At 41.4% G+C, this 23,648-nt stretch overlaps 1 protein-coding gene across 2 annotated transcripts; it reads right to left on the minus strand.

The window, feature by feature from the left end:
- Window positions 1-621: 621 nt before the first annotated feature.
- LOC115173300 (heterogeneous nuclear ribonucleoprotein R) lies at window positions 622-23,421 on the minus strand. 2 transcript variants are annotated; one of them, XM_029731271.1, is made up of 11 exons: window positions 23,242-23,421; window positions 22,313-22,505; window positions 22,069-22,187; window positions 21,805-21,912; window positions 3,742-3,855; window positions 3,342-3,518; window positions 2,935-3,070; window positions 2,619-2,824; window positions 2,339-2,488; window positions 2,119-2,240; window positions 622-2,009 (listed from the first exon to the last, which is right to left on the minus strand). In XM_029731271.1, exons 2-11 carry the CDS (start codon window positions 22,473-22,475, stop codon window positions 1,409-1,411), a joined length of 1,896 nt encoding a protein of 631 aa, XP_029587131.1. In that variant the 5' UTR covers window positions 22,476-22,505; window positions 23,242-23,421; the 3' UTR covers window positions 622-1,408. The 2 variants fall into 2 exon arrangements, with proteins under 2 accessions (XP_029587131.1, XP_029587130.1); XM_029731270.1 differs by having other exon boundaries at window positions 22,313-22,478; window positions 23,242-23,420.
- Between the last annotated feature and the right edge of the window lie 227 nt (window positions 23,422-23,648).

The raw sequence follows: 23,648 nt of genomic DNA on the forward strand, positions 1-23,648 counted from the left end.
ACACCGTTCAGGGCGAGTTCTTTCCTCACTCAAGCGATGCAGCTCTCGCTTCACCACCTGGGTAAGTTGGAATAAAAGGACAAAACAAAAGACAAATAATAATAATCATGGGACCAAAGGCATTTGATATTAGCATTTTGCTATGGAAAGACAGCAGGGCTTGAAGGGTCATTGCTACAGCAGCAGCACAGACATTACTTCTGATATATTGCTTTTTTTTACTGTGTAATTGGGCCTCATGGTGTTTGAGAGGTGAGTTGCAACTGATACAATACCTTCAGGGAAGGATTTAAATGATTAGCTGTTCTGGTCTTGATGTTGAGTCCAATGTAAAAGATTGGAGGTAAAAAAATAAAAAATGCATCAGTATACAAATGTACAACTATTATGTTAATTTCCTTTATATATCTTTTAACTTTCATCAGATCATAAGAGGGTGGGATATCCTGGAAAATAAAGTGCTAATCTTTATTTGTGCTCTCTGTCATCCATTCTTTTGGTATGACAATTTCATTGTCTCTTGATTTATTCTTGGAGCAAAAAGCAGACAAAATCTTGTTTCAACTGTGAAATTTGAGGTAGGATTAGAAGTAGACTCAAATACTGAATGACACCATTGAATTTGAAGTTATCTGACAATTGAATGATACTCAACTGAGTTTTATTGAAATGGAACAAAGGTAAAAGTTATAAATACAAACATCAGAGAACAAACTGCTATGGCTTTTAAGGTAAGCCAAACCAAATTCTAAAGGGCAAGTTTAAAGAAAACATAGGAAGTTATATAATAATATCAGTTTTAAAAAACACAATTGATCTACCTCTAGAAATGCTAGACATACACTTTTAACGTTACAAAACGTTTAAATTCTCTCCTTCCTGTGGATTTTCTCCATCACGGCAAAAATGTTTTATATGAAGCTCTAGCCATAAGCAACTATTTACAAGCAAGTCCCTATGCTACTGTTAAAAAACAGAAATAAGGGAAACACAGGTAGGGGATGGAGGGGCTTGGACACAAACTTTCCTGCAAGGCAATATCATGATTTTAACAGCCTCTCAGACTTTGAAAATGAATGTCCACATTTAAAATGCTCATTGTTGGCTTTAAAAGAAACAAACAAAATGTTGGAAGGTAAAAGTGATGCGCGTTTTAAGACGTACGTCCCATGTAACCGTAAGAAATGATTCAGCAAAATGGTTACATTGACATCTTCAGGCCAAAATGCTATTCCAGCCAATCATGTTGTGCCAATTCTGGGGGGGTGTCCATTTTTTCTCTCTCAGTGAAATATTTTTCCCCATGAAGGGATAAAAAAAAAAAAAAAGACAAACAAAAAAAGTGTTGCCAAACTCCTTACGTTTTTTTTCTGTCTTTTTATTTTGCCAAATAATGATTTTGACACGTCTACTTCCACTGCTGCCCATAAGAATCCTGTGAAAACTCCAGGGTGTCATTACTGTAACCATAGTTACCGGAATAGTCGGCCCCTTGCTGCAGGGGCTGCTGGGCGATGGGCTGAGACCCCCAGTTCTGCTGGTTGGTCTGCCGGCGTTTGGAGTCAGGCTGGTTGAAGACGTCCGCCTTCCTCTTCCCTCCCACATTGCCCCCGCGGTTCCCCCTGGCTCCTCGGGTACCGCGGCCCCTCTGTGGCTGGAAGGGTCCACCCCGGCCTCCTCTGCCACCCCTGGGCCCTCCGACTGGTGGTCCCCTCTGGGCATAACCCCCCCGGCTTCGTGTGGGTGGTGCTCCGCGGGCCCTGGGTGGGGGCGGACCTCCCCTGCTTGGCCGGCTGCCACGGCCCCTCATGCTGTACACGTCGTCGTAACCGTAGTAGGGGTCCTCGTAACCCCCACGGTAGTCGTGATAGTCATAGTAGTCATCGTAGTAGTCCTCGTAGCTGTAGTAGTCTGGGGGGTAGGCGGCATAGCCTCCGCGGCCACCACGGCCCCTGCCCCTACCTGGTGGAGGCATGCGTGGCGGTGGGTAGTAGTAATAGTCATCATACCTGCAGAATACAGGAACAACATATCAGCTTCAATGTAATCCCATGATGGGAGATCTACTCAATTAGATAACAGAAATTAGTCAAGCACAGTCTCTCTCCGTGGCCTCACCCTGGGTTTCTGGTGGTCTGGCGATGAGCCTGCCGCTCTTTCCTCTTCTTGTCTGGGGGCTTGGCTAGGACTATCTCAATCCCCTCTCCCCCAAGCTCCTTCCCATTCATTTCTGCCATTGCCTGAGAAAAGCAGCAAAAATGTTAACACATACGAAGCAAGGTAAAAAAAATTAAAAAAACACAAAAACAGGAGCATGTTTTTACCGAGAGTAACCCACCTTCACAGCTGCGTCCCTGTCCTCAAAGTGGACAAAGGCATAGTCTTTGAGCTTCTTCACCCGCTCCAACTTTCCAAACGCAGAGAAGGTCTTCTCCAGTAGCTCTTCTGTGACCGGGGTGGCCAGCTTCCTGACAAACAGGACTTTCACCTGATGACACACAAACATTACAATTCAACTCCATATTGATCTCAGTTTATGCAGAAAGAGGTTATTGTAAGATAAGAAAAATGAAAGTGAGTGTGATTGTGAGAGAGCGAGCAAGCGAGCCAGGACTCACCTTAGCCATGACATCCGGATCGGGCTCAGCGACCGGATCGGCCCACTCAACAGTGACCGGGTTCCCCCATACCTTCACCTTGCCACTCATGAGGCGGCGGCGGGCCTGGGCTGCAGACTTGTGGTCCTCGTACTCCAGGAAACAGAAGCCACGATTCTTCTTCTTGTCGTCAGGCTGGTGGTAGAGAATCACTTCCTGAAGCCCCTCTGGAGGAAGAGCGAGAGACCTGCGTCACATGACTGATATCTGACTAATGATAAACCACAGAACATAAAACAACGTAATCCTAAATTGGGGTGTCTACAATTTCACTGACCTGTGACTTTGCCGAAGTCCTCCAATATGCTCTCTCTGGTCTTGTTCTTTGGGATTGATCCAACAAACAGGCGGTTGTTTGCTACAGATATGCACACTCCAAGGTACTTCCCAGACCGGATTTCATAGTTATCACACTGAAAACAAGAAGAGGAAAGATTGCTTTGCAGGGTTGATATGGAAGCTGGAGAAGGTCCTATGACTGGTCCAAAATGAAATGTTGCGCTGGTTTCCCCAGACACAGATTAAGCCTAGACCTAGACCACACACACACAAAAAAAAACCCACATTCAATGGAGATTCTCTATTGAAAGTGATTTTTACTCCAGGTCTAGGCTTCATCTGTGTCCGGCAAACCAGCCACTTGGTTCTTTGAAGATGAAGACTTGACTGAGTGCAGGGACTTACAAGTTTCACAGCCTCAGCTGCTGCATCCTTGCCGCAGAAAGTGATGAAGGCGTAGCCCCGGTTCTGACCCGACAGGGGGTCCATCATTAGCCTCAGGTCCCAGATAGGGCCCGCCTTTTCAAACAGTGGCACCAGCTCGTCTTCATACAGATCTCTGGGGATCTTTCCCACAAACACCTGAATTCAGAAAACAGAGACTAGATCAGTGAGGGTTCCACAATGTGATCGGATGATCTCCTTTGATACTTTAGCAGGGGAAGACTGCTGTAGTGTTGCTGTAAACTTCTCTGGTGACATCCTTGGGGCCACAGTCTTTCAAACGCCGCTCTCTTCTCTACATCCGTCAAAGGCTTTACCACGATGACCCTTTCAAATAATGTTACATCTCCGGCAGCTTTACCTCAGTTCCAATCCCAGGCTGTGCTCCTTGGAACACTTCCTCTGGTGGAGGCCCGCCGTATTTCCTCTGTCCCGTAGTTACGTCCAGGGTGTATCCTGTCCGCTCCAGCAGAGCCTGGGGAACACGTAGACTTCAGCATAACCACTACACCACATGAGCGAGAACACACACACACACACACACACACTAAAGCTCCCAAAAATCCCATGACAGAAACTTCCCACTGGGCACAAACTGGTTAAAGCAACGTTGTTTCAAAGTAATTTGTCAACAGTGACGTGGAAAATACAAGTTTGAGGGTGAAATTTCAAAACCACAGGATTGTCACCATGGTTACCAATTTTCAACATGTATAAAAAGTGTTGAATCTGCATCTTTCAAACATGTCAGATCTTCAACGTTATATCCACTATAAGAAAGAAAAAAACTAAATGCTGGGAAACACCTCATATGGGAAATTTTGTCTCTCTACAGTTCAAAAAAACAAGAGCGTCTGGATAAGAGCGTCTGCTAAATGACTAAAATGTAAAATGTACAGCTATCCCATTGGGTCTCCCATGAAGGGTGTTAACCAAGCCCATCCATATTTAGCTTTGATATTTGTCACCGACTATCAATGTGCTATTGTGAGACTGATTAACAGATCCTGCAAAACGGTGCAATATGCAGTTCGCCTAATTTCAGCTTGTGACAAAACCAGCAAGTGTAGAGAATCATCTAAAACGCTATGAAATATATATTCAATAACCAAAACTATTGTATTTTCAGCTGGTGTACAAAACCGAAAGTAAGACACGCAAGAACGAAATGGCGCATAGAACAGATCTACTGCTTAATTTCAATGAGATCTTTAACTCACATGGTCGGGTCTCCCAAAATGTTCCATATATTCATTACTGCTATCAAAGTCATTCCAAAAAGGGTAGGTTTAACCTGTTGGGGATAGGGGCAGTATTTGCACGGCCGGATAAAAAAACGTACCCGATTTAACCTGGTTACTACTCCTGCCCAGTAACTAGAATATGCATATAATTATTGGCTTTGGATAGAAAACACCCTAAAGTTTCTAAAACTGTTTGAATGGTGTCTGTGAGTATAACAGAAGTCATATGGCAGGCAAAAACCTGAGAAGATTCCTTACAGGAAGTGGCCTGTCTGACCATTTCTTGCCCTCCTTGATCATCTCTGACAAAAACAGGGGATCTCTGGCATGACGTGACACTTCCTACGGCTCCCATAGGCTCTCAGAACCTGGGAAAAAGCTGAATGACGTAATTCCAGGCCCAGGCTGAAACACACTAGCGCTTTTGGCAAGTGCTCTATCAGAGGGCCATCAGACTGAGGCTCGTGCATGAGGGGATCCCATGCTTTTACTTTCGCTCTCTTTGCAATAAAAAACGATTTCCCGGTCGGAATATTATCGCTTTTTTACGAGAAAAATGGCATAAAAATTGATTTTAAACAGCGGTTGACATGCTTCGAAGTACGTTAATGGAATATTTAGATTTTTTTTGTCACGAAATGCATCGTGCTCGTCACCCTTATTTACCCTTTCGGATAGTGTCTTGAACGCACAAACAAAACGCCGCTATTTGGATATAACAATGGATTATTTGGGACCAAACCAACATTTGTTATTGAAGTAGAAGTCCTGGGAGTGCATTCTGACGAAGAACAGCAAAGGTAATAACATTTTTCTTATAGTAAATCTGACTTTGGTGAGTGCTAAACTTGCTGGGTGTCTAAATAGCTAGCCCTGTGATGCCGGGCTATCTACTTAGAATATTGCAAAATGTGCTTTCACCGAAAAGCTATATTAAAATCGGACATATCGAGTGAATAGAGGAGTTCTGTATCTATAATTCTTATGTTTTTTGTGAACGTTTATCGTGAGTAATTTAGTAAATTCACCGGAAGTGTTTGGTGGGAATGCTAGTCACATGCTAGTCACCTGCTAATGTAAAAAGCTGGTTTTTAATATAAATATGAACTTGATTAAACAGGCATGCATGTATTGTATAACATAATGCCCTAAGATTGTCATCTGATGAAGATCATCAAAGGTTAGTGCTGCATTTAGCTGTGGTTTGGGTTTATGTGACATTATATGCTAGCTTGAAAAATGGGTGTCTGATTATTTATGGCTGGGTACTCTGCTTACATAATCTAATGTTTTGCTTTCGTTGTAAAGCCTTTTTGAAATCGGACAGTGTGGTTAGATTAACGAGAGTCTTGTCTTTAAAATGGTGTAAAATAGTCATATGTTTGAGAAATTGAAGTAATAGCATTTCTAAGGTATTTGAATAACGCGCCACGGGATTCAACTGGCTGTTGAGTAGGTGGGACGCTTGAGAGGTTAACAGAGCAAATGAAATGGAACCATATTTCTAAGTCATATCATCAAATTATACTATTTAGGGGTATATAGCATTTGCGAAGTCATCAAAAGATCAATTCAATCCAGAGTAAAAAAAATAAAAAAAAATAAAAAAACACTACCGTTCAAAAGTTTGGGGTCACTTAGAAATGTCCTTGTTTTCCATGAAAACATACATGAAATTAGTTGAAAATGAATAGGAAATATAGTCAAGACATTGACAAGGTTATAAATAATGATTTTTAATTGAAATAATTGTGTACTTCAAACTTTGCTTACGTCAAAGAATTCTCCATTTGCAGAAACAGACTTGCAGGGCTTTGGCATTCTGAAGAGATATCACCCCATGCTTCCTGAAGCACCTCCCACAAGTTGGATTGTCTTGATGGGCACCGCTTATGTACCATAGGGTCAAGTTGCTCCCACACCATCTAATAGGGTTGAGATCCGGTGACTGTGCTGGTCACTCCGTTATAGACAGAATACCAGCTGACTGCTTTATCCCTAAATAGTTCTTGCATTGTTTGGAGCATTGTCCTGTTGTAGGAGGAAATTGGCTCCAATTAGGCATCGTCCACAGGGTATGGCATGGCTTTGCAAAATGGAATGATTTCCTTTTTCTACGATCCCTTTACCCTATACAAATCCCCCACTTTTCCACCACCAAAGCACCCCCAGACCATCACAATACCTCCACCATGCTTGACAGATGGCGTCAAGCACTCCTCCAGCATCTTCATTTTTTCTGCATCTCACGAATGTTCTTTTTTGTGATTCGAACACCTCAAACTGAGATTTGTCTATCCATAAGACTTTCCCCCCCAATCTTCCTCTGTCCAGTGTGTGTTCTTTTGCCCATCTTAATCTTTTATTTTTATTGGCCAGTCTGAGATAAGGCTTTTTATTTGCAACTGTCTAGAAAGCCAGCATCCCGGAGACGCCTCTTCATTGTTGACGTTGAGACTGGTGTTTTGCGGGTACTATTTAATGAAGCTAACAGTTGAGGACTTGTGAAGCGTCAGTTTCTCAAACTAGACACTAATGTACTTGTCCTCTTGCTCAGTTGTGCACCGGGGCCTCACACTCGTTCTATTCTGGTTAGAGCCAGTTTGCTTTTGCTTTGTTCTGTGAAGGGAGTAGTACACAGTTTTGCACGAGATCTTCAGTTTCTTGGCAATTTCTCGCATGGAATAGCCTTCAATTCTCAGAACAAGAATAGACTGACGAGTTTCAGAAGAAAGTTGTGCGTTTCTGGCCATTTTGAGCCTGTAAGAAAACCCACAAATGCTGATGCTCCAGATACTCACCTAGTCTAAAGAAGGACAGTTTTATTGCTTCTTTAAAATCAGCACAACAGTTTTCAGCTGTGCTAACATAATTGCAAAAGGGTTTTCTAATGATCAATTAGCCTTTTAAAATTATAAACTTGGATTAGCTAACAACGTGCCATTGGAACACAGGAGTGATGGTTGCTGATAATGGGCCTCTGTATGCCTATGTAGATATTCCATACAAAATCCGCCATTTCCAGCTACAATAGTCATTTACAACATTAATACGTTTACACTGTATTTCTTATCAATTTGATGTTATTTTTAAAATTTACATTTTTTTTGCTTCTCTTTCAAAAACAAGAACATTTCTAAGTGACCCCAAACTTTTGAACGGTATTGTATTGGCCTGGGGTTCCAATCTTTGGCTGATTTCAAATGGAATCTTTAAATTAATAACTAATATATTGTATTCACCTCTCTATCGCAAAAAATTAAATTAAAGAAATGGAATAAATCAAACTTTAAAATGCACTTTAAAGTCACATTTTATTTAGTCCCATTCTTTAGATTTTTTTTTTTTTTAGAAGGAGACATGAATCCAACACAACAATTGTACATTTTTATGACAAATGAATTAACGCCAGACAGTCAGCGGCACAAAAGATACATCTTCTTCAAATGTTGATATTTGGTTGAGTTGACAACCAAACACTAACTTTTGCAATACAGTAAATAGCCTATTAACTCAAGAAGTTAAATTACATGTTCGATTCACATCATTTGATTAGCAGTCTTATGGCTTAGGGGTAGAAGCTTATAAGAAGCCTTTTGGACCTAGACTTGGCGCTACGGTACCGCTTTCCGTGTGGTAGCAGTAGGGTTGCAAATGGTCGGAAACTTTCCGGGAAATTTCCTAAAATTTGCCATGGGAAGTTAAGCCTGGGAATTTTGCTTAAATTCATCAAAATAAGTTAGCTTATAACAGCGAACCTTTTTTTGTGGAATACACATAAAGCAATTCTATGTCTTGCGGCATATTTTCGTTAACCTCTCTGGCCCAGGTGGGACGAATTCGTCCCACCTACGTAACAGCCAGTTGAATCCAGTGGCGCGATTTTTGAAACGTTTGAAATACTATTACTTCAATTTCTCAAACATATGACTATTTTACAGCTATTTAAAGACAAGACTCTCGTTAATCTAACCACACTGTCCGATTTCAAAAAGGCTTTACAACGAAAGCAAAACATTAGATTATGTCAGCAGAGTACCCAGCCAGAAATAATCAGACACCCATTTTTCAAGCTAGCATATAATGTCACAAAAACCCAGAAGACAGCTAAATGCAGCACTAACCTTTGATGCTCTTCATCAGATGCCAACCATAGGACATTATGTTATACAATGCATGCATGTTTTGTTCAATCAAGTGCATATTTATATCAAAAAACAGCTTTTTTACATTAGCATGTGACGTTCAGAACTAGCATACCCCCCGCAAACCTCCGGTGAATTTACTAAATTACTCACGATAAACGTTCACAAAAAACAAATTATTTTAAGAATTATAGATACAGAACTCCTCTATGCACTCGATATGTCCGATTTTAAAATAGCTTTTCGGTGAAAGCACATTTTACAATATTCTCAGTAGATAGACCGGCATCACAGGGCTAGCTATTTAGACACCCATCAAGTTTAGCACTCACCAAAATCAGATTTACTATAAGAAAAATGTTGTTACCTTTGATGTTCTTCGTCAGAATGCACTCCCAGGACTTCTACTTCAATAACAAATGTAGGTTTGGTCCAAAATAATCCATAGTTATGTTCCATCAGCGACGTTTTGTTCGTGCGTTCTAGACACTATCCCAATGGTAAATAAGGGTCGCGCGCATGGCGCATTTCGTGCCAAAAGATTTCTAAATATTTCATTAACGTACTTCGAAGCATGTCAACCGCTGTTTAAAATCAATTTTTATGCCATTTTTCTCGTAAAAAAGCGATAATATTCCGACCGGGAATCTGCAATTAGGTAAACAGCCGAAAGAAAATACATCACTGGGTCGACTCGGGCACGCGCCTAAGCCTTTTGTCTGCTGATAGACCACTTAGCAAAAGCGCTCGTGTGTTTCAGCCAGGGCTTTGAATTACGTCATTCAGCTTTTTCCCGGGCTCTGAGGGCCCAAGGAAGTGTCACGTAACAGCAGAGATCCTTTGTAATGGATAGAGAGAATCAACAAGGGGAAGAAATGGTCAGACAGGGTACTTCCTGAACAGAATCTTCTCATGTTTTGGCCTGCCAAATGAGTTCTGTTATACTCACAGACACCATTCAAACAGTTTTAGAAACTCTGGAGTGTTTTCTATCCAAAGCTAATAATTATATGCATATTCTAGTTTCTGGGCAGGAGTAATAATCAGATTAAATCGGGTACGTTTTTTATCCAGCCGTGAAAATACTGCCCCCTATCCATAACAGGTTAACCTGTTGGCTATAGCTGTTCCGCTAGCGGAACGCCTCGCCAACATCCAATGGAACAGCAGGGCGCGAAATACAAAACATCAAAAATCTAATAATTTCAATTTCTCAAACATACGACTATTTTACCCCATTTTAAAAATACACTTCTCCTTAATGTAACCACATTGTCCGATTTCAAAAAGGCTTTACAGCGAAAGCAAAACATTAGATTATGCTAGGAGAGAACATAGACAAAATTAACCACACAGCCATTTTCCAAGCAAGGAGATATGTCACAAAAACCCAAAACACAGCTAAATGAAGCACTAACCTTTGACGATCTTCATCAGATGACACTCCTAGAACATCATGTTACACAATACATGTATGTTTTGTTCGATAAAGTTCATATTTATATCCAAAAACAGCATTTTACATTGGCGAGTGATGTTTAGAAAATGTATTCCCAACAAAACTTCCGGTGAATGTGCACAACAATTGACAAAAATACTAAAATTATTTTAAGAATTATAGATACAGTACTCCTTTATGCAACCGCTGTGTCAGATTTTAAAATAGCTTTTCGGGGGAAAGCACATTTTTCAATATTCTGAGTACATAGCTCGCCATCAAAGCAAGCTATACAGACACCCACCAAGTTCTGGGGTCAACTAAACTAAGAATTAGTATTATAAATATTCTCTTACCTTTGCTGATCATCAGAATGCACTCCCAGGACTGCTACTTCTACAAGAAATGTTTTTGTTCAAAATAATCCATATTTATGTCCAAATACCTCCGCTTTGTTCGTGCGTTCAGGTCATTATACAAAGGCATAATGCGCGAGCGCAATTCGAGACTCAAAACGTCAAAATGTTACATTAACGTTCTTAGAAGCATGTCAAACGTTGTTTACGATCAATCTTTATGGTATTTTTAACATAAAAATGCGATAATATTCCAACCGGACAATAGCATTCAAGAAGAAAAAGGTGCGCTCGCGGGATCGCGCATCACCAATCCCTTTGTCCCCAGGCAGTCCACTCATTGACTGAGCTCCTTTTCTCTGCCCAGTTACAGATGGATGAAAAAAACGTTGAAGGCTTTTGACAGCCAATTGAAGCCTTAGGAAGTGCAACGTGACCCCACAGACACTGTAGTTTCGATTGGGATTAGAAAGAAGAACTACAATTCTCAGATCTCCCACTTCCTGGTTGAATTTTTCTCAGGTTTTTGCCTGCCATATGAGTTATGTTATACTCACAGACACCATGCAAACAGTTTTAGAAACTTCAGAGTGTTTTCTATCCAAATCTACTAATAATATGCATATTATAGTTTCTGGGCCAGAGTAGTAACCAGTTTAATTTGGGTACGTTTTTCATCCGGCCATGAAAATACTGCCCCCTATAGCGAAGAGGTTTAATCAAGCGCATTTGCAGGGAAAAAAGCACTGTCGTTGCACCAATGTACCTAACAATAAACATCAATACCTTTCTTTAAAATCAATACACAAGTATATATTTTTAAACCTGCATATTTAGTTAATATTGCCTGCTAACATGAATTTCTTATAACTAGGGAAGTTGTGTCACTTCTCTTGCGTTCTGTGCAAGCAGTCAGGGTATATGCAGCAGTTTGGGCCGCCTGGCTCATTGCAAACTGTGTGAAGTCCATTTATTCCTAACAAAGGCCGTAATTAATTATGACATAACATTGAAGGTTGTACAATGTAACAGCAATATTTAGACTTAGGGATGCCATCTGTTAGATAAAATACGGAACGGTTCCGTATTTCACTGAAAGAATAAACGTTTCGTTTTCGAAATGATAGTTTCCGGATTCGACCATTTTAATGACCAAAGGCCTGTATTTCTGTGTGTTATTATGTTATAATTAAGTCTGATTTGATAGAGCAGTCTGACTGAGCGATGGTAGGCACCAGCAGGCTCGTAAGCATTCATTCAAACAGCACTTTCATGTGTTTGCCAGCAGCTCTTCGCAATACTTCAAGTATTGTGCTGTTTATGACTTCAAGCCTATCAACTCCCGAGATTAGGCTGGTGTAACCGATGTGAAATGGCTAGCTAGTTAGCGGGGTGCGCGCTAATAGAGATTCAAATGTCACTTGCTCTGAGACTTGGAGTAGTTGTTCGCCTTGCTCTGCATTGGTAACGCAGCTTCGAGGGTGGCTGTTGTCGATGTGTTCCTGGTTCGATTCCAGGTAGGAGTGAGGAGAGGGACGGAAGCTATACTGAACCCAAAAAATTTGATCATATCACTTCAGTGCTAGCCTCCCTACACTGGCTTCCTGTTAAGGCAAGGGCTGATTTCAAGGTTTTACTGCTAACCTACAAAGCATTACATGGGCTTGCTCCTACCTATCTTTCCGATTTGGTCCTGCCGTACATACCTATACGTACGCTACGTTCACAAGACGCGGGCCTCCTAATTGTTCCTAGAATTTCTATGCAAACAGCTGGAGAGCTCCATTTTTATGGAATAGACTGCCTACCCATGTGAGAGACGCAGACTCAGTCTCAACCTTTAAGTCTTTACTGAAGACACATCTCTTCAGTAGGTCCTATGATTGAGTGTAGTCTGGCCCAGGGGTGTGAAGGTGAACGGAAAGGCTGGAGCAACGAACCGCCCTTGCTGTCTCTGCCTGGCCGGTTTCCCCTCTTTCCACTGGGATTCTCTGCCTCTACCCCTATTACAGGGGCTGAGTCACTGGCTTATTGGTGTTCTTCCATGCTGTCCCTGGGACGGGTGCGTCACTTGAGTGGGTTGAGTCACTGACGTGGTCTTCCTGTCTGGGTTGGCGCCCCCCCTTGGGTTGTGCCGTGGCGGAGATCTTTGTGGGCTATACTCGGCCTTGTCTCGGGATGGTATGTTGGTGGTTGGAGATATCCCTCTAGTGGTGTAGGGGCTGTGCTTTGGCAAAGTGGGTGGGGACATATCCTACCCGTTTGGCCCTGCCCGGGGGTTTCATCGGATGGGGCCACAATGTCTCCTGACCCCTCCGGTCTCAGCCTCCAGTATTTATGCTGCAGTAGTTTATGTGTCGGGGGGCTAGGGTCAGTCTGACACATCTGGAGTATTTCTCTTGTCTTTTCCGGTGTCCTGTGTGAATTTAAATATGCTCTCTCTAATTCTCTCTTTCTCTCTCTCGGAGGACCTGAGCCCTAGGACCATGCCTCAGGACTACCTGGCTTGATGACTCCTTGCTGCCCCCAGTTCACCTGACCGTGCTGCTGCTCCAGTTCCAACTGTTCTGCCTGCGGCTATGGAACCCTGACCTGTTCACCGGACGTGCTACCTGTCCCAGACCAGCTGTTTTCAACTCTCTAGAGACAGCAGGAGCGGTAGAGATACTCTCAATGATCGGCTATGTAAAGCCAACTGACATTTACTCTTGAGGTGCTGACTTGTTACACCCTGGACAACTACTATGATTATTATTTGACCATGCTGGTCATTAGTGAACATTTGAACATCTTGGCCATGTGCTGTTATAATCTCCACCCGGCACAGCCAGAAGAGGACTGGCCACCCCTCATAGTCTGGTTACTCTCTAGGTTTCGGCCTTTCTAGGGAGTTTTTCCTAGCCACCGTGCTTCTACACCTGCATTGCTTGCTGTTTGGGGATTTAGGCTGGGTTTCTGTACAGGACTTTGAGATATCAGCTGATGTAAGAAGGGCTATATAAATACATTTGATTTACACTGGCAATACTAAAGTGCCTATAAGAACATCCAATAGTCAAAAGGTATATGAAATACAAATCGTATAGAGAGAAATAGTCCTATAATAACTACAACCTAAAACTTCTTACCTGGGAATTTTGAAGACTCATGTTAAAAGGAACCACCAGCTTTCATATGTTCTCATGTTCTGAGCAAGGAACTTAAATGTTAGCTTTTTTACATGGCACATATTGCACTTTTACTTTCTTCTCCAACACTTTGTTTTTGCATTATTTAACCTCTCTGGCGCATGTGGGACGAACTCGTCCCACCTACATAACAGCCACTGAAATCCAGTGGCGCGATTTTTGAATCGTTAGAAATACTATTACTTCAATTTCTCAAACATATGACTATTTTACAGCTATTTAAAGACAAGAATCTCGTTAATCTAACCCCACTGTCCGATTTCAAAAAGGCTTTACAACGAAAGCAAAACATTAGATTATGTCAGCAGAGTGCCCAGCCAGAAATAATCAGACACCCATTTTTCAAGCTAGCATATCATGTCACATAAACCCAAACCACAGCTAAATGCAGCACTAACCTTTTATGATCTTCATCAGATGACACACCTAGGACATTGTGTTATACAATACATGCATGTCTGTTCAATCAAGTTCATATTTATATCAAAAAACAGCTTTTTACATTAGCATGTGACGTTCAGAAAAAGCATAACCCCCGCAAACTTCCGGCGAATTTACTAACAGTTTGCTAAATTACTCACGATAAACGTTCACAAAAAGCATAACAATTATTTTAAGAATTATAGATACATTACTCCTCTATGCACTCGATATGTCCGATTTTAAAATAGCTTTTCGGATGAAGCACATTTTGCAATAATCTAAGTACATAGCCCGGCATCACAGGGCTAGCTATTTAGACACCCACCCAGGTCAGCCTCCACCAAAATCACATTTCCTATAAGAAAAATGTTCTTACCTTGCTTGTTCTTCGTCAGAATACACTGCCAGGACTTCTACTTCAATAACAAATGTTGGTTTGGTCCCAAATAATCCATCGTTATATCCAAACAGCGACGTTTTGTTCGTGAGTTCTAGACACTATCAGAATGCTACATCACGGTCTCGCGCATGGCGCATTGGCGTGACAAAAAATGTCTAAATATTCCATTACCGTACTTCGAAGCATGTCAACCGCTGTTTAAAACCAATTTTTATGCCATTTATCTCGTAGAAAAGTGATAATATTCCGACCGGGAACATGCATTGAGCCTAAACAGCCGAATAAAATTTCTCCTCAGGAGCGAATCGTGCACGCGCCTCATTCAAAGGTCCTCTGAGCCGCCACTTACCAAAGGCGATAATATGTTTCAGCCTGAGGCTGCCTCGTCAACCTTCAGGTATTTCCCGGGTTCTGAGAGCCTATCGGAGCCCTGGGAATTGTCACGTTACAGCTAAGATCCTTACTTTTCAATAAACAGATGCAAGACGCACGACTCCTTGTCAGACAGGGTACTTCCTCCTTGAAACCTTGTCAGGTTTTTGCCTGCCATAGGAGTTCTGTTATACTCACAGACACCATTCAAACAGTTTTAGAAAATTCTGAGTGTTTTCTATCCAAACCTGAACAATAATATGCATATTCTAGCTTCTGAGTTGGTGTAGGAGGCAGTTAAAAATGGGCACATATTTTTTCCAAAATTCTCAATACTGCCCCCTATCCCAAACAGGTTAAACCAAATTGAACATGTTTCATTATTTATTTGAGGCTAAATTGATTTTATTGATGTATTATATTAAGTTAAAATAAGTGTTCATTCAGTATTGTTGTAATTGTCATTATTACAAAACAATAATAATTTTTAAAAAACAATTTAACCTGTTTGGGCTAGGGGGCAGTATTGAGAATTTTGGAAAAAATATGTGCCCATTTTTAACTGCCTCCTACACCAACTCAGAAGCTAGAATATGCATATTATTGTTCAGGTTTGGATAGAAAACACCCTAAAGTTTCTAAAACTGTTTGAATGGTGTCTGTGAGTATAACAGAACTCCTATGGCAGGCAAAAACCTGACAAGGTTTCATGCAGGAAGTGGCCTGTCTGACAAGGAGTCGTGCGTCTTGCATCTGTTTATTGAAAAGTAAGGATCTAAGCTGTAACGTGACAATTCCTAGGGCTCCAATAGGCTCTCAGAACCCGCGAAAAACCTGAAGGATGACGAGGCGGCCTCTGGCTGAAACAGATTATCGCTTTTGGTAAGTGGCCGATCAGAGGACCATTGAATGAGGCGCGTGCACGATTCGCCCCCGTGGAGAAATTTCATTCGGCTGTTTAGGCTCATTGCAGATTCCCGGTCGGAATATTATCGCTTTTCTACGAGATAAATGGCATAAAAATTGGTTTTAAACAGCGGTTGACATGCTTCGAAGTACGGTAATGGAATATTTAGACATTTTTTGTCACGCCATGCGCCAGACCGTGATGTAGCATTCTGATAGTGTCTAGAACTCACGAACAAAACGTCGCTGTTTGGATATAACGATGGATTATTTGGGACCAAACCTACATTTGTTATTGAAGTAGAAGTCCTGGCAGTGTATTCTGACGAAGAACAAGAAAGGTAAGAACATTTTTCTTATAGGAAATGTGATTATGGTGAAGGCTGAACTGGGTGGGTGTCTAAATAGCTAGCCCTGTGATGCCGGGCTATGTACTTAGATTATTGCAAAATGTGCTTCATCCGAAAAGCTATTTTAAAATCGGACATATCGAGTGCATAGAGGAGTAATGTATCTATAATTCTTAAAATAATTGTTATGCTTTTTGTGAACGTTTATCGTGAGTAATTTAGCAAACTGTTAGTAAATTCCCCGGAAGTTTGCGGGGGGTATGCTTTTTCTGAACGTCACATGCTAATGTAAAAAGCTGGTTTTTGATATAAATATGAACTTGATTGAACAGACATGCATGTATTGTATAACATAATGTCCTAGGTGTGTCATCTGATGAAGATCATAAAAGGTTAGTGCTGCATTTAGCTGTGGTTTGGGTTTTTGTGACATTATATGCTAGCTTGAAAAATGGGTGTCTGATTATTTCTGGCTGGGCACTCTCCTGACATAATCTAATGTTTTGCTTTCGTTGTAAAGCCTTTTTGAAATCGGACAGTGTGGTTAGATTAACGAGATTCTTGTCTTTAAATAGCTGTAAAATAGTCATATGTTTGAGAAATTGAAGTAATAGCATTTCTAAGGTATTTGAATAACACGCCACAGGATTCCACTGGCTGTTACGTAGGTGGGATGATTTGGTGCCACCTACCCTAGAGAGGTTAAATCCTTTACAATGAAGATCTGTTAAGTTATTTGGACTTTTACAAATGATCTGAACGACAGGGTCCTGAAAAAGGAACGTTTCTTTTTTTGCTGAGTTTATATTATCAGATGTGCCATTAGCAATAAACATGATCAACTGTAGCGTCATAGTGGCTATAAATACATAGGCTGAAGCATGGGGTTTGTAACGGTCATCGTACGTAGTGGACCAAGGCGCAGCGGGTTGAGTGCTCATAGTGACTTTATTTAACACTGAACAAACAAAACAAGAACACGATCGAACGAACAGGATTGCAGGCTAAACACACAGCTATGCAACAACTTCCCACAAAGGGACAAGTGAAAACAGGGCTACTTAAGTATGACTCTCAATCAGTAACAACGATGTCCAGCTGTTCCTGATTGAGAGCCATACAATGCCAACAAAGAAATACACAACATAGACAGAACATAGAAATACGAAATATAGAACATAACCCAAAAACCCCGGAATACTCTAACCAAACACCCCTCTACATTAACACATATACTAACACACCCCGAACCACATAAAACAAATACCCCCCTGCCACGTCCTGACCAAACTACAATAACAAATAACCCCTTTACTGGTCAGAACGTGACAGGGTTTGTCAATCTGCATTTACCCCATTGGACCACATCCCAGGGATTTTTCTGCATAGAAAAACGTTCAATGTAAACTTAAACAACTAAAAGCAGAGAGTACGTAGAAAATATGAAGGACTTATATACACATAATTTATAAAAAAGTATGTGGACACCCCTTCAAATGAGTGGATTCGGTTATTTCAGCCACACCTGTTGCTGACAGATGTATAAAAATTTAGCACACAGCCATGCAATCTCCATCGACAAACTATTTGGCAGTAGAACGGCCTTACTGAAGAGCTCAGTGACTTTCAACGTGGCACAGTCATAGCATGCCACCTTTCCAACAAGTCAGTCAGATTTCTCCCCAGCTAGAGCTTCCACGGTCAACTTTAAGTGCTGTTATTGTGAAGTGGAAACATTGGAGCAACAACAACTCAGCCGCGAAGTGGTTGGCCACACAAGCTAGCTCCCAATTCACTGCTTTATTGACTACGTTTTTTGACCGGACAAAGATCCGTTTCAGATCGAAACGTAGTCAAAAAGGTGCATTGGGAGCTTAAAGAGTGTCTACCTTTCTGTTCCTTACTAGCCCAGTACCTATGTTTTTAAGGAAGTGCATAGGACCACAAACTTTTCTATAGGCCGCATAAAAATTGTCTGTCCTCAGTTGCAACACTCACTACCGAGTTCCAAACTGACTCTGGAAGCAACATCGGCACAAGAACTGTTCATCTGGAGCTTCACGAAATGGGTTTCCATGGCCGAGCAGCCGCACGCACACAAGCCTAAGATCACCATGCACAATGCCAAGCGTCGGCTGGAGCGATGTGAAGCTCACCGCCATTGGCGCAGTGAAAATGCGTTCTCTGGAGTGATTAATCACGCTTCACCATCTGGCAATCTGACGGACGAATCTGGGTTTGGCGAAAACCAGGAAACCTACCTGCCCGAATAAATAGTGTCAACTGTAAAATTAGGTGGAGGAGGAATAATGGTCTGGGGCTGTTTTTCATGGTTCGGGCTAGGCCCCTTAGTTTCAGTGAAGGGAAATCTTAAGGCTACAGCATACAATGACATTCTAGATGATTCTATGCTTCCAACTTTGTGGTAACAGCTTGGGGCAGCCCCTTTCCTGTTTCAGCATGACAATGCCCCCATGCACAAAGTGAGGTCCATACAGAAATGGTTTGTTGAGATCAGTGTGGAAGAACTTGACTGGCCTGCACAGAGCCCTGACCTCAACCCCATCAAACACCTTTTGGATCAGTTGGAACGCCGACAGCGAGCCAGGCCTAATCGCCTAACCTCACTAATGCTCTTGTGGCTAAATGGAAGCAAGTCCCCACAGCAATGTTCAAACATCTAGTGGAAAGCCTTCCCAGAAGAGTGCAGGCTGTTATAGCAGCAAAGGGGGGACCAACTCCATATTAATGCCCATGATTTTGGAATAAGACGTTCGACGAGTAGGCGTCCATATACTTTTGGTCATGTTGTGTATTAAGATCATGTTTGAGAATTAATAAATCACCCAAATAAAAGCTAGAGAATCAAAGATTAAAAACATATGGCATTCAGGAGTATTTGTCATGGCATGGGCCCCCATTTATTTTGTTATGTTTGAGTCACTCAGATAGGGACAGGGGATATCTAGTCAGTGGCACAACCCGAATGCATTCAAACGAAATGTTTCTTCCACATTTTACCCAACCCCTCTAAATCAGAGAGATGCGGGGGGCTGCCTTAATCAACGTCGTTATTAGCTTTAAAATTAGCTTTAAAATGGCAACTTTTTCACTTAGCCTCCCAGCAAAATAGCTCAATTGTATCACTGTGGTCAACAGTAGGGCCTCAAATGATAATTATTTACAATTGTTATTCACAAAGATAAATATTTTGGGGTTTCTATTACAAAGTATGTCATTGCCCTTTTAAGACACCATTGACCCCTTTAGGCGCAGCAGATCTCTTAACCTGTTGGGGTTAGGGGGCAGTATTTGCACGGCCGGATAAAAAACGTACCCGATTTAATCTGGTTACTACTCCTGCCCAGTAACTAGAATATGCATATAATTATTGGCTTTGGATAGAAAACACCCTAAAGTTTCTAAAACTGTTTGAATGGCGTCTGTGAGTATAACAGAACTCATATGGCAGGCAAAAACCTGAAAAGATTCCTTACAGGAAGTGGCCTGTCTGACAAGTTCTTGTTCTTCTTGACTCTTTTTATTGAAAACTGAGGATCTTTGCTGTAACGTGACACTTCCTACGGCTCCCATAGGCTCTCAGAACCCGGGAAAAAGCTGAATGATGTAATTCCAGCCCTTGGCTGAAAAACATTAGCGCGTTTGGATAGTGGCCGGTCAGAGGACCATCAGACTGAGGCTCGTGCACGAGGGGATCCCATGTTTTTATTTTCTCTCTCTTTGAACGTAAACACTCTTTCCCGGTCGGAATATTATCGCTTTTTTACGAGAAAAATGGCATAAAAAATGATTTTAAACAGCGGTTGACATGCTTCGAAGTACGGTAATGGAATATTTCGATTTTTTTTGTCACGTTATACGCCATGCGCTCGACCGTGATTTACCATTCTGATAGTGTCTAGAACGCACAAACAAAACATCGCTGATGGAACATAACGATGGATTATTTGGGACCAAACCTACATTTGTTATTGAAGTAGAAGTCCTGGGAGTGCATTCTGACGAAGAACAGGAAAGGTAAGAACATTTTTCTTATAGTAAATGTGATTTTGGTGAAGGCTAAACTTGCCGGGTGTCTAAATAGCTATCCCGTGATGGCTGGGCTATGTACTTAGAATATTGCAAAATGTGCTTCATCCGAAAAGCTATTTTAAAATCGGACATATCGAGTGCATAGAGGAGTTCTGTATCTATAATTCTTAAAATAATTGTTATGCTTTTTGTGAACGTTTATCGTGAGTAATTTAGTAAATTGTTAGTAAATTCGGCGGAAGTTTGCGGGGGGTATGCTAGTTCTGAACGTCACATGCTAATGTAAAAAGCTGCTTTTTGATATAAATATGAACTTGATTGAACAGACATGCATGTATTGTATAACATAATGTCCTAGGTGTGTCATCTGATGAAGATCATCAAAGGTTAGTACTGCATTTAGCTGTCTTCTGGGTTTTTGTGACATTATATGCTAGCTTGAAAAATGGGTGTCTGATTATTTCTGGCTGGGTACTCTGCTGACATAATCTAATGTTTTGCTTTCGTTGTAAAGCCTTTTTGAAATCGGACAGTGTGGTTAGATTAACGAGAGTCTTGTCTTTAAAATGGTGTAAAATAGTCATATGTTTGAGAAATTGAAGTAATAGCATTTCTAAGGTATTTGAATAACGCGCCACAGGATTCCACTGGCTGTTACGTAGGTGGGACGAAATCGTCCCACTGGCCCTAGAGAAGTTAAACCATGCTTTAAACTCCGGTTGTAACTGCATTTTTCTTTACGATGGCACGCGCAATTGTACGAGTAAAGAAATAAACGTGGTAGCAATGGAAACCTGGGATCTCCCTCTTTCTTAACAAAGGCTAAAGTGGCTTTCAAAAGTGCTCTCCCCCTCCCAATTGCTGTAAACCAAAAAAAAAAGTGCATGGTCTGCTTGTAGGAATACATGTTTAACCCTCCCTGTGGGCCTCACGATAAATATTTATCCCGCATTGAACACAACAAGCAGACTAGGTAAACTATTCTACTACGGGGTTCTCAGATTTCGCTTTAATAACATTACATGGCAAAAATAGTAGAACAGAGCTGGGTTTCACAAACGCATTGCAGTACTACGGTCATCTTTCGTCCATCCATTTTGGGAAACCCAGCACTGAAAAGTTACATCATGAGTGATAAAGTATAGGCTTTGAATTGCTTTGCCAGCAGCTACAGTAGGCTACACACCGCTGTTTGAGTTGAGCGCCACGGTGGTGCGCATTATAAAACTATTTCATTCCCTGTATTTGAACATCAGCAAACAATCATGCATGTCAGTTCAATACACAGTAACAGAGAAAATAAAATATTTGAAAATACATTTTGGATTTTTCTCTGTCTGTAGAACAGACAGGCTTCTGTTGGCCTAAGTCATTGCCAAACCAGCCCACCTAGAGATTTTTATTGTGTGTCTACACCGATCTAAAAAATGACCTCTCCAGAATCCATACGATGGAAATCCATCGCAGTGACAGAGAACTTTAACCCCTGCACACACAGAACAGGTTATATCTAAGCAACTGAATCAACATTCAAAAAGATTCATCTTACCTTGATCTTGGACTCATCAGGCCCCTTGGTGGATTCTTGTACTTTATTTCCTTGCTTTTCCCTCTGTCTGTAAGTCTTCATGACTCCACAAAGGAAAGCACTTTTGTTCTGGAAAGCAAACCACGGCACAGTTGATTCATGTATTGGAGTTATGAGCAGAGGAAAATGTATAGACCCCTCCATGTCAACTTCTTAAGACTAATGATTCATCATCCAAACTGACTTGCATATATTCTCTTTCATTCTGCTTCCTCTGTAACTCACCTGCACATGGGACAGGTCACTTTCTTTGAACTGCAACAGTACAGACAGCGCTCCCTCTTCATTGAACTCCCGCAGAGCATCGATGGCCCTCTCGTCCAGGTCAGCATACGCCACCAACCCTGGTGGTACAAGACAGATTCCTACCATTACAACCTGGCCTATCTTCACTTCATGGAACCTCGCGCAACATCACGCTTCTTTGGAAAATGGATTAGACTTAGCTATTGTTTGACAGATTCCCCACCGGTTGAGAATACGTTGTCGAGACTCTCTGCCACTTTCTGCGGCAGTCCGGCATCGATTAGTGTCTGGTAGTTCTCTGTGCGCTCGCATTCGGCGGTGACTTCCATAGGCTCCTCTTCCTCCCTCACCTGGGCAGAACTACCATTCACCTCGGCGGCAGCCATTTTCTTGAGAGAAAATAGACAATACAAAAACTGGATTTCAGTTAGAATGTTCCACATTAGAACATAGATTTGTTTCAGCTGCCTTTACAGATCAAGACATTAGCAACTTGTATGGAACATAAACTTGAACTTTTCTAACATACATGTAACATGGTTTACATTTGGTCCTGCTGCAATAGTAACTTCTATTATTCTAAATAGTTCAGCTAGCTAGCTCACATTGGCAAAGATATTATAAATCCATTAGAAAAGTAAAACTATTCATTTTAATGCAGGCAACCATGAGGTCTGAAAGATCAAATACCTGGGGACAAGTGAACAATACGTTTATATCGCAGGCAAGCTAGTTAGTGAACGCCAACAGCCAGTAAACAAAACAAACAGTGATTAAACTAGCTAGCTGGTTTAACAGGCAGTTTTTTGTTGTTGTTGTTGAAGCTAGCTTGGCTGGTGGTGTGTATTTTTTGGCTAGCACCGTCCCGCCCCCTTCCAATAGCTAGCTAGTTATTAGCTACATAGCTAGACAAATGCGACTGAATTCACATTTTTGAATATTTACAAACACAAAAATAAACATTTAGCTTTAGAAATACCAACATTAAAAAAAACATAAACCCTGTATCAAAGTTCATAAACTTAGCCGAGCAAATAGCTAACGTTAGCTAGCAGGGTTGGCTAAAGGCCTTGTTAGCTTGCTGGACACCTTTCAGAATTCAAACAAATCACCCGCCAAGAGGTGAAACACGAATAATTCGCAAACGCTTACCGATCTTCTTCAGGAAAATAACAGTATCGAAAAAAATATATTTTCCAACAATTAACCAAAATATTTATCCAATATGAACAGTATGGTTGAGTCTACCCACGAGACAGTTAGACTGTCCAGTCGCTCGCAAAACACCAGCACCACTCTGCGACGAAAAAGTACGCATCAACCTAACTATAGCCCCTTACAAACGTAACCAATCGAAGTAGTTAGTCAGGGATTGACATGACTTTCAACCAATAAAAAGTCCCAAATTCAAATTTGTAATTGAGAAAATAATTCGGATTTCGACCCTGCACGATGTTGTGATTGAACTACAGTATAAACGTACTGAATGGGATGAGTGAAAACAAATTCAGTGCCGATTTAGTTACGAAAGCTTGGCGATGGACATCAGATTTATTTGA

This window comes from Salmo trutta, chromosome 34, assembly GCF_901001165.1.
Source record: "Salmo trutta chromosome 34, fSalTru1.1, whole genome shotgun sequence".
Lineage (NCBI taxonomy): Eukaryota > Metazoa > Chordata > Actinopteri > Salmoniformes > Salmonidae > Salmo > Salmo trutta.

Coding starts and splice junctions, on each gene's coding strand:
- LOC115173300 (XM_029731271.1), bottom strand. CDS start 22,475: ATGGCTGCCGCCGAGGTGAATGGTAGTTCTGCCCAGGTGAGGGAGGAA. Junction 3,856..21,804: donor CTGATGAGTCCAAGATCAAG/GTAAGATGAATC, acceptor CGTGTTCCCCAG/GCTCTGCTGGAGCGGACAGG. Junction 2,489..2,618: donor ATCCGGATGTCATGGCTAAG/GTGAGTCCTGGC, acceptor GTGTGTCATCAG/GTGAAAGTCCTGTTTGTCAG.